This window comes from Telopea speciosissima, chromosome 11, assembly GCF_018873765.1.
Source record: "Telopea speciosissima isolate NSW1024214 ecotype Mountain lineage chromosome 11, Tspe_v1, whole genome shotgun sequence".
In the NCBI taxonomy this organism is placed as follows: Eukaryota; Viridiplantae; Streptophyta; class Magnoliopsida; order Proteales; family Proteaceae; genus Telopea; species Telopea speciosissima.
This window is the reverse complement of record NC_057926.1, coordinates 53,442,629-53,453,899: the sequence shown is the minus strand read 5'-3', so window position 1 is coordinate 53,453,899 and position 11,271 is coordinate 53,442,629. Positions and strand designations below refer to the sequence as shown.

Sequence of the window (11,271 nt, the reverse complement as noted above, 5' to 3'; positions counted from 1 at the left end):
TGAAACCTTCACTTGCTGCTTCGTCCCTTTGCCAAACACTATATAAGGACTTAATATGCTATTAAATGGTGTTCTTCAAGTGCGGGTACCCTTGTAACTAGGGCTGCAACAAGGTCGGGTTGGGCCGGGCTTTATAGAACCCTAGCCCAACCCTAAGTTCCCTTAGCTAGGCCCAGACCCAACCCGACCCTGACTCAGGGCTAAAAAAATCCAACCCTGACCCGCCCTCAGGGTCGGGCCGGGCTGACCCTAATTGGCCCTGATCATGGGGAGAGGGAAAGAAATGCATGGGCTGGAATGGACCGGGGAGAACATTATCAATTTTACATAAAATAACACTATAATAAAATGTACTATATCACTTATTGTCTTCATATATAATATATTATATAAAAAAATGCGGTGATATTTAAAGTTTATAATGTATATATTATATCAACATATATTTTATAGTAAAACTTAAATCAGGGTCGGGCCAGACCAGGCCAAGCTTAGCCCGGAGCCTCAACCCTAACTCGACCCGACCCTGACTCAGGGCCAGAAATTTTCAGCCCTGACCCCCCCTCAAGGCCAAATATCTCAACCCAGGCCCTATTCGGGCTCAAGGCTGGTTTGGGTCGATAGGGCCAAACTTGCACCCCTACTTGTAACCCTGCCAAATGACCAAAATACCCTTATAGCTGTGTAGGTGACTGTTTGACCATTTCAGTTCTTCCAAACCACCAATAGTAGCTACTGCTACAACACCACTATGACCAAATATGTTGCTAACAGTGACAACAACATTCCACACACTCCAATGGACTAACACTATCAATCCGATTTTGGCATTTTATTGGGTTCGGTTGGCTTTTTTTTTTTGGTAGGTTTATTCTCTACATAAAACCCCAAACCAAAACAAAAGACTGGTACAAGTTTTGGTTTGAATTGCGGTGAAAAGCGGCCGGGTTCGGTTGCTCCCACCGCACAACTACATGGAGATAATCTAGCTCGAGCCAAGTACACTAAATAAAAATTACATTTCAAATTGAAAGTGATCGAATGAGAGCCTTGTGAATTAGATGTAATCAAATTCAATTAATCTAAATGGAATGTAAAGTTTATGCGTGAATAAATGGATAGGCATTGTATATTTCTTATAACCAAAATATAAGAAAATAGAAGAAAGGAAACACATGATGAATCCTTTCAACACAGCGTGAAACATCTTATGTTTACTTCTAGAAATGTTTTAAATCTTTGTTTATTGTGCGTCATTTTGTTTGTGTATAATTTTTTGTCTTTTTTGTAGTAACATTGAGAAACTTTATAAAGAACAACCTGAATTACACATGGATGAAGTTGAATAACTCCTGAATCCATGGATCGAAATTTGGTCAGACTATTGTCCACATTACCAACAACGTTTTTCTTGCCAGGGAGTCAGTTACACTATTAATCACCCTTGGAACATATGAAAACGAACAAGAATTAAAATAGAACGACAAATGAAAAATATCATTCACTATAGGTTTTATTTCTGATGGTGGGTAACATAAGTACATAACCCACGTGCACAATTTAACCGAGGAAGATTGATACATTAGAAAAGGATAAAAGAATTGAGAAGTCACATACCCATAAAAAATAAAAAATAAAAAAGGCAAAAAGAAAACTAAAGAAATATCCCAATTTGTGCAAATGATAGAAAAAGAGAGAGATCAATACTTCTTGGTGAAATAAAATGTTGATTTCTAGTGTATTTATTTTAAACAACAATAGATTTCAGTACTATTAAGGAATGTCTCCATCGGTATGGTACTAAAGGGTGTACCCAGTGCAAGAGGCTCCCGCCATTGTGGGGTCTGGGAAGGGTCATAGTGTACGTAATCTTACCCCTGCTTTCACAAGGAGGTTGTTTCCAGACTTGAACCCATAACCACTTGGTAATATTGTTTTGTATCCAATTTAACAAAGTTTTTTCAAGGTTTATATAAAGAGATGTAAGTCTACATATGCTCTTCACTCCTCTTTTTCTATCACACATCCTTCTCGTGAGAGTTTCATACGGAGATTTTCTAGTTCTATACTATATCCTCCATCATGGGTTGTGGTAGATGTGGCAGCAATAATCCATGTCGTTGTCGTCGTCCTTCCCCGCCATGATGTGATCCTCATCCACACCAACACCACCATGACGGCGAACGTGGCCATGATCGCCACCACGGCCATGACGAACACCATGGAAAAGACGACCACCATGGCCACGAGGGACACCATGGACACGACAGCCACCATGGCCACGATGGACACCATGGACATGACGGCCGCCATGGACACGACGGCCGCCATGGTCGCTGTTGAGTCCCTACGGCCGCCATGGTCGCTGTTGAGTCCCTCTCCTGCAATGGCCGGCTTAGTGCCCACTCCACGTAATTTTAGTAAATAAAGAGTGGTGTGTTTCTTTGACTGAATAGTATTTCGCCGTTGATAATGGTTCTACCATATCATCAATGGTGTATGTTTTACATTAATATTGTCATTTGGCTGCTCAAAGAAAACACATTAGCTCACATTTGTGGTGAATAAAGGTGTGAAATGTACCAATAAACTGAAAAATATATATATATGGGATAAATGGAATACTATATTGATTCAGTTTTATATAGGGTAAAGTACACGTATCCCCCTAGAATGCACCCAATATTCCTCGTACCCCCTAAGCGGCTCAATATTCCACGTACCACCACTGCTTTACCCCCTAAGGCCATTTAAGTCCACACCATATGTTAAATGCTAAAAAATGACCAAACTACCCTCACTTCTATCTCTTCTAAAATTTTGAAAAGACCTAATTGCCCTAACCTATTTGCTAAAATTTGAAAAGACCAAAATACCCTCATCTTCCCCAAATCATAATCTTCTTTTACAATTTAGATACCCAATATCACCACCACCACCCACCATTAACACCATCACCACCGTACCCTACAAGAGATACAGGGAGATTGTTTCCAAACTTCCCACAACAGAACGTGGGTTCTTCCATGGCCACAAATGCACACCACGCAGCCTAAAGTGACCCAGAAGATGGCGTCAGGATGAGGGGTTCTGGGCAATAACTCGGCCAATAAGGGTAAATCTCCACTCATCTGCTGGGTTTTCTGGGTGTTCCTTTCAGACGTCTACCTGTGATTCTTCTTCAAAATCGAAAACAAGTAAGGGCTGCAGGATGCAAGAAAACGAGAACCTAGAATGGAAATCCTTCTTGGATTTATTCCTAGATCTGAGAATGGGAATGTAAAACAAACAAACGTTTTTTTTTATATATATTTCAGAATTTATTGACCCATTTCAAAAACCCCCCAAAAAAAACAGAAAAATCTCAAAGAATCAGGACGTTTTGTCCATCTTCTCAACCTTTCTTCTTACTTCCGGTATAATTCCTAGAATGAAAATCAATAAACAGAGCTAACAAAGAAGCATTAAACAGAGCATTAATACACCAACCCCAAATTCCAGAACACCCAAACCCATTAAAATGGAACCAAAGCATCACCATTGAAACCCCAAAACTGAACACGAATTGAAAGATTTGAAAATCTGTTACCAATCTCTTCCATCTCGGTCGTCTCCCAAGTGAACGCAGCATATGATAACCATACACCACTGTATAGCTTGCTTCCAAGCTTGCAAGGCATAGTAAGTGTTCTTGAGTCTTGGATTCTCAAAGACTAGCGAAGGATCGACGGTGACATTCTCTCCTTTGTCACCGAACTCGTCCCTGTAGTACAAAAGCTGCCTCTGCCTCTACAAAAAATTGAAGAGAACTATGCTTCGGTACGATGGTGATGGTGATGGTGTTAATGATGGGTGGTGGTGGTGGTTGGTGGGGCTTCACGGTGGTGATGGTGTTGGTGGTGGTGGTGGTGGGTATGTAAAATTAGATGATGATTCGTGGAAGATGAGGGCATTTTAGTCTTTTCAAATTTTAGTAAATAGGTCAGGGCAGTTAGGTCTTTTCAAATTTTAATAAAGATAAAAGAAAGGGTAGTTTGGTCATTTTATAGCATTTAATACCTAGTGTGGACTTAAATGGCATTTGGGGTGTAAAGCAGGGGTAGTACGTGGAATATTGAGCCGCTTAGGGGGTACGAGGAATATTGGGTGCATTCTAGGGGGGTACATTAACTTTACCCCTTTATATATCACTTTTTTGTCTTTTTATTTTTATTTTTTTTTATTTTTAAAAAACAGCTCTACATAGATCACTGGTGTTCCGCTGAAATCTAAATTTTTGTGGGTTTCTATATAGCATTTTAAGATTAGCAAACATCCCTAAAGTGTAGGTTATATGAATGGGTGAACCATCACATTAAGAGTGTTAAACGGTTCAATTCGATTCGGTTTGATTCAACATACTTAACGGTAGAAACTGAAACCAAACTGTTTACTAAACGGTTTCAATTTAAATGATTTTATTATATATCTGTAACTTTTTATTCAATAATCAAACAGTTTCTTTTCTTCTGTATATATTTTTAAAATTGATGTAAACTTAACATTGAATTGAATTATTTATTGTTAAATTTCTAGCTATTTATATATTTTAATAATTATAATTTATAATTGTTTATTAATTATTCTAATCATGAATTACTTAACTTACTGCGGATATATAAATCGTTTTTAAATGATTACTTAAATGGCTTATTATCGGTTTAAATCGTTCAATTTGGTTTAAATTGTTTAACTAAATGATCTTAATTTTGAAATCAAAATCGAAACATGTATTAAACGATTTTACAATTTCAGTTTAAATAGCTTGATTCGATTTCGGTAAACAATTTTGATCGATTTTGACACCCTTAATTACATGGCAATTCTTGTTTACCATGTGGGAAATTATCACTCTATCACTCCTCTTAAGAAAGGGAGTTTTAAATTCAAAATTGGGGCATGTTTGGATATAAGGTAAAATTCTTGCAATTCATTCATACTTGATTTTCCCTTCTTTGCAACTATTTTAGGGTCTTGTAGTTCATGGACCAACTCAACATGAACTTACAAAAAAAGGCAAACAATAGGTGGTATATAAATATTTTTGAATACTCCTATGTATATTTTGGAATTACTACTTTAGAGTCTTATTGACGGTAATTCATACAAAATTAATGATCTAGTTCAACATACATAAAATTTTGAAAACTCATGTATATATTTTGAATCACATTCCGAAGATATACAATGTGATACCCTATGAACATAATGCCCAATTTTAAATTCTAATTTTCAGACAACGTGACATAGAAGGAAACGGGAGGGTTAGATGTTGGCGCGTAAACATCACACTGTATCAGTTCCAATAAACCAGAGGGATTTGTTGGGGTGAAGCCGAGCTAAACAATAGCTGCTTCTGAATTCTAATTTAGTGCTCATTTATATTTCTGGTCTTATTATTATTATTATTATTTGTTTGGTTAAATTTATCTTTCTGGTGACAACTTGATCTTCAGGTCGGGATTGGAACCTCAAGGCCAGGAGGCAGGATATGAAAGATGGCTCTAATAATTTCTTTCTTTTCTTTTTCTTCCTGATCACGAGCAGATCAAATTAAAGTTACAGTGTGAGATTCCTAGTATAATGGTTTATAGGTAAAATCTCTAGGCGAATATTAGTGTTGCATGAAATTTTGTAAGTTGATAGATCCAAGGTCTTCTGCTCACATATGAAATTTCTTCCTATGCGAAGCTTGTCAAGGGGAAATAGAGAATTTTAAAGAATAAGGCTTTTGGGAAAGTGAGGCCCAATGAATTTGGAGTACTTGTAGGCCCGTGTGGACATGGAAAGATATTTGATTCAATTTGGTTTTGAAATCTAACATATGTCTAATCTAGACCATACCTTTTCTATCCAACGGTCAGAATAGACACATCATCGTTCCACGTGGTTGAAATAATTGCGCAATAGCAAATATTAATTCTTCCTATTTCTACTAAAGGGGGATTTTGCCAGCTTAAAATTGAAGACCAATTCTTACTTAAAAAAAAAAAAACTTTTATATTTACAAGTCAGTTGCCTTGTGGTCAACTACTACTTCATTTTATTTCCATTTAAAATCAACTCATAATAACGTATAGGAATTGTCTTAAAAGGAGAAAAAATAATAAAGACAAATTTATCTAATGGAAATAGAATACAATAATTTGAGATATGGGGGGGGGGGAATCCTTGAGCTAATGGCAGAGGCTATGTCAACATCTTTTGTCGTTATCTCTTTCCTTCTGACACTCTTTCCTCTTGTCCTCATAATTAACAGACGATAACACGTACGTTGATTAGAGGGTTCTTCATGATGCTAGCTCGGAAAACCTTCTCTCTATTCTATGACAACCAAAAAAGACATTGACCATCACATACATAACCCCCTTGCTAGACATGATCCAATCTACTTGGAGATATTGTAAATCTTGGACTAATTACTTACAGGCCAATTGGCAACAATAGTGATATTTGTCCACTAAGGCTGGTTTAATTTGTACTCATTAATTGGTTTTCAGATTAGGTTTCATAGAAATTTACCATAGTTTTGAGAACCAGTTAGGGCATTAAAATGACAAAGGATCTTATTTAGGTTGACCTTCTCTTTTCTTCATGAATCATTGAAACAATTGGAAATCACTTAATTGGTTGGTTTTCATGAAAGCTAGTTGGTTTCTACCTTTTATATCAGCTTCAGTATATTCTTGATGAATTGGACCATTGGAATACCTTGATCTGATTTAATTTAGTTGAGTTCTTGTGATTTGTTAATCCAGTTTGGTTTTTAAAACTATTGCTTTAGCACAACATTTGATTCATATCCATTTATACAAAATATAAAACAAGAATTAATTGGAAATTCAATATTGGTTTTGAAAAATAAGATAATTTTTGTAGATTATGATTAAAATTTATGTAACAATAAAATGATGTTATGTATACTATCAATCAGTTTTAGTGAAGATATTGGTAGTTACATAATCATAGTCTAATATCGGATTATTCAGATTCTTAGTGTCTTTGTAAACGTGAGAAACAAAAGTTTACTTAATCTTTTAACGTTAAGATCTAAATGCTCTAACATGATATCAGAGCTCATATCTCATTGTTATTCTCCTTAAGTTGTCTATATATTGTGTTGGATGTTCGATATATTAACTGGTCACTTAAAACGGTCGAAGCACTTCTTTCAAAACTGACCTTATTTTAAAATTTTCCCTTGACTTGTATTGGTCTACTGGACAACTAAAGGGAATCTTAAAGAAAAGAACACTGTAAGTCTCACATGAGAGAGAGAGAGAGAGAGAGAGAGAGATTTGATTCAAAGTAAGATTAGTAAAATTATAAAACAACATAATATACAGAATGTACATGTACTAAACGTCCACACACTAAAACAAGTTGATGTTTTTTTTTTTTTTTTTTTGGGTTTTTGGTAAAACAAGTTGATGGTTACACTACCATCGTTTGTAGTACAACAAAAAGTAGGGCTTGAAAATTACCACTGCCCTCTAATTTATATTTATTTTTTTTACCCTCCGTAGTAAAAAAATCTCATTGTAACGATTCCCATTTACTCCAGTTCTTCATCCTTAACGGCCAAGAAGCTCACCTTTTTCTGCAGATTCAAACAATCCAACGAAGAAAAATAAGTAAAGATCACGTAAAAGAAGTTTTAATTCAAGATTTAAAAAGATATCTAATCAAATTAAATTTACATATGATTGCGTTTGGTATGCATTTCATGTCGATTTCTATTCTCGGATTATAAAAATATATATAAAAGTATGGGTACCACAGAACATGTGGTCACACATACGTGTCCCAAAAATCCAGGCTCACCATTTATCTAGGGCAGTCTTGAAGTCAGGAGTCAATCATTACTTAAAGGTCAAATAAATCAATGGATCGATAAAAAAAAGTCAATGAATCCTCACCGTCGGATCTGCTTGATTGTTTGTGATGTGGTGAACATAGTCCATTGCACTTAGCGGCACAAAAGATAAAAGACGTTTTGGAGTCACCTTGGCCTTAGGAGGACTGTTTATAATTGGGGGCCACGTTTGGATTGAAAGTCAAAATTCTGACCAGACTGAATTTTCTATCTAATTGTTTTTCCCTCTTTTGGGTTTGAACTACTTTAGGGTCTGCAGCTAAATCATGGACCAACTCAACATAAACTTGTCCTAAAAAACAATTCTAGGTCAGGGGATGATATACCAATGTATAAGGAACAACTTATTGTCACCATTCTTGTCACCAAAGTGATGAACTATTAAGTTGGAACTATCATTTAATTGTTTATTATTTTATCCCTAAAATTTATTTAGTGTAAGGGTAAAAAAAATTTGAAATTAAAAGTCATTTTAACATTAAATGTATTTTTTTTTATTTGAAATGACAAATTTACCTTGGTTACAACAAGATTTTCTCGTATATACATAGACTAATATGTTTCTTGATTAAATATTTTTGGGTTTAACAAATAATCCAGAATCATATAACCTTGTTTTAATAAACCTAATTGACTTTGTATTAGTGGCATGATAGATGCCACTATATTGACATAAAATGTGTGATATCTTCCCGTACCCTCACGCTTAAATTTTATTGACATCATAATCTGACTTTTAATATGTAAGTATTTAATAGTATAGTAGGGATATTTATTGAACCATATAATCAAGCTTGAGCCAAGTATATTGAAGATGTTTAGAATTAAATTAAAAATAATTCTTCTTCTTTTTTTGTAAACAATAAAAAATAAATCTTCATATACCAATTGAAAGAGATCAACTACGTGCCTAGAGAATAGATGTGATAGAATTATATTAATCTAAATGGAATGCAAACTCTACACCAAAGTGAAAAGGACAAACATTGTATTTTTTTGGGAAAAAGATCCTTTTCAGGTTTCATGAAACCCATGCTCAGACACCGGAGCGTGTAAAATTACCGTTACACTCATGTGAAATAAAAAATCTCATCCCTATTGATGCCCTTGTGTGCACTCTCATTGGCAGGGGTCACACAGCTTGGGTGTGATCTCTTGCCCTACTTCTTACTATCCCCAAAAATAGAAAAAAAAAAAAAAAAAGAAAGAAAAAGAAAGGTCATATGTTATGATTTCTTTCAACCGAGCATGAAGCACCCTCTGTTTACTTTTTAGAAATGTTTTAATCTTTTAACTCTTCATTTAATTTTTTATTATTTTGCATATGCATATTCCTTCATATAATTATTGAAAAAAAAAATTGACTTTAAGAGGAAAAAAATTCAAAAGGAATTATAGTTAAAAGACATAATTAAATTGAGAAAAACTGATACTTTTGGGAAGGCAAAAAGAATTAACAAGCCACGTATAAGGAAAACTAATAAAGAAAAAAAATATATATATATATATACTTGAGTCTGTGCCATGACATTCAAGAGAAAGAGCTAAAGAGAGAGATTTTGCTGACATATATCATGAAATTTGAGACAAAGATTAATGATTTAGGAAGGATAAAATTTATGAAATGAAATACCTCCAAATATTAATAATAAAATGACAAAAATACCATAAATTGTATACACTCAATCAAAATTAAAATTTGACAAAAAAAAGAAGAAAAGTAGTCTTCCCTAATTTAGCTCTCATATTTCCATCAAAGTATAGAGTTTGATTCCACAACAACAATGGACACATGTTCCATCCACTACCATTTAGGGCACAAAAGGGGGTAAATTTTGTGCTGCTACTCTGGTTGGATGAATGTTCTCGCTGACCAGGCTTGTAGTAAAAGAAATAGAATAATTCACTTCTTCCTGGTTTCCCCTATGGGTTCACAAATAACCTCCTAGATTTTAGTATATTTCAAAATACCTTATTAAATTCTGTTTCTTTGGTTGCCAACCAGTAGTTACCAGAAACATTCCTGCAACCCGAGTAACAGCAAAATTTCGTCCCAAAAAAGGTATTCCTAAAAGCAAAAAATATCATATGTCTGCCACTTACAGGTGACCAACCTTTTTAAGAACTAAAACATGTTATCAAAATAGATGCTCCATAAGAACTCATCATCCATCACCTCACTAAAGCATGCATAATTAGATTCCAACTCTATGTTCACAAAACACTTTAATAAGTAATTTATTTCCGAGTCCTAAGCTATTAAAGTAGAGAAAGAACGAAGAGACCGAGTCAGTGTAACTCAGTAAAGTAAAAGGAAAAGTTGGAAACGTTACCGGCGCACGACGACGGGGCCTGTTACTACCCTCACTGATGCGATCCAGATTGGGTCTCCACTGCGACTGTTGTGGCAGAGGTCCACTCTTGCTGTACGAACTATCGTCCTCCCCATGGGTATTATAGCCGAAGCCAAGGAGAGGTCCACTCTTCGTGTACATGTCGTCGTCGTCGTCGTCGTCGTAGTTATCTGCAGCAGCGGCGAGCCCACTCTTATTAATACAAAGATCCATAATCTTCTCCGCCGCCTCCGTCGCATCATGGCTCTCATCCATCAACTTCGCCACTTCCGACTTGGGAACTCTCACTTTCACCCTCACCATCCCTGCGTCGTGCACAAGATTCCTTTCCTTCACGAACGACAAGTCCGACGTAGACCGTCGGCTTAACATGAGGCTTTCTATCTTCTCTTTGGCATTAATCTGAACACCTGGTTGAACCTTTCTGTGAAGGCTATTCTTCTTCTTCTCTTCATGTGGAAACTTTGGTATCTCCACAAGGAAATAGATTCGTTTGGGCTTCAATTCCTGTTGTGGTTCCAAAGGCTCTGCTCGGATTCCGAAATTCTTTACCGCTTCGGATTCTATGAGAACATGGCCAGGGTAATCCTTGGTTACATCTCCGGCACGTAACGGTGTCTTTAGCTCGAAGGTTTTGCCATCTATGTTCATCACCTTTGTTATCCTTCTTCCTGCTACTACTGTGTTCCCCATTGCGAATTGAGAATGAAAATTTTGAAATTGGGTAAGAGAAAGAATTGATTTATAAGGGTCTCTTTCTAGGAAGATAGAGACGAAAGAAGAGTCACGGGTCAGAAACGGGAAGCAAGAGATGAGCTAGAGAAGAATAATGGACGTAGGGGAGGCCGGGTGAGTCTAATAAAGGAAAACTAAGTCTTAACGTTTTTTTTATTCTGAGAGGATTGTTGTTTTGTTTTTTTCTGTAGAGCAGTCCAAGACTTGTGAATCTGAAAATGGAATTGAGAAGATGGGAGTGAAAAAGATTTATAAGAAAATGGATTT

General features: G+C 35.8%; 1 protein-coding gene across 1 annotated transcript; it reads right to left on the bottom strand.

The window, feature by feature from the left end:
* Nucleotides 1–7,493: 7,493 nt before the first annotated feature.
* On the bottom strand, nucleotides 7,494–10,980 carry LOC122646330 (uncharacterized protein At1g66480-like). Its single transcript, XM_043839865.1, has 2 exons — nucleotides 10,252–10,980; nucleotides 7,494–7,639 (listed from the first exon to the last, which is right to left on the bottom strand). The coding sequence occupies exons 1-2, from the start codon at nucleotides 10,960–10,962 to the stop codon at nucleotides 7,595–7,597; spliced, it is 756 nt and encodes a 251-aa protein (XP_043695800.1). The 5' UTR covers nucleotides 10,963–10,980; the 3' UTR covers nucleotides 7,494–7,594.
* Nucleotides 10,981–11,271: the final 291 nt, after the last annotated feature.

Coding starts and splice junctions, on each gene's coding strand:
- LOC122646330 (XM_043839865.1), bottom strand. CDS start 10,962: ATGGGGAACACAGTAGTAGCAGGAAGAAGGATAACAAAGGTGATGAAC. Junction 7,640..10,251: donor ACAGGCCCCGTCGTCGTGCG/CCGGTAACGTTT, acceptor TTGAATCTGCAG/AAAAAGGTGAGCTTCTTGGC.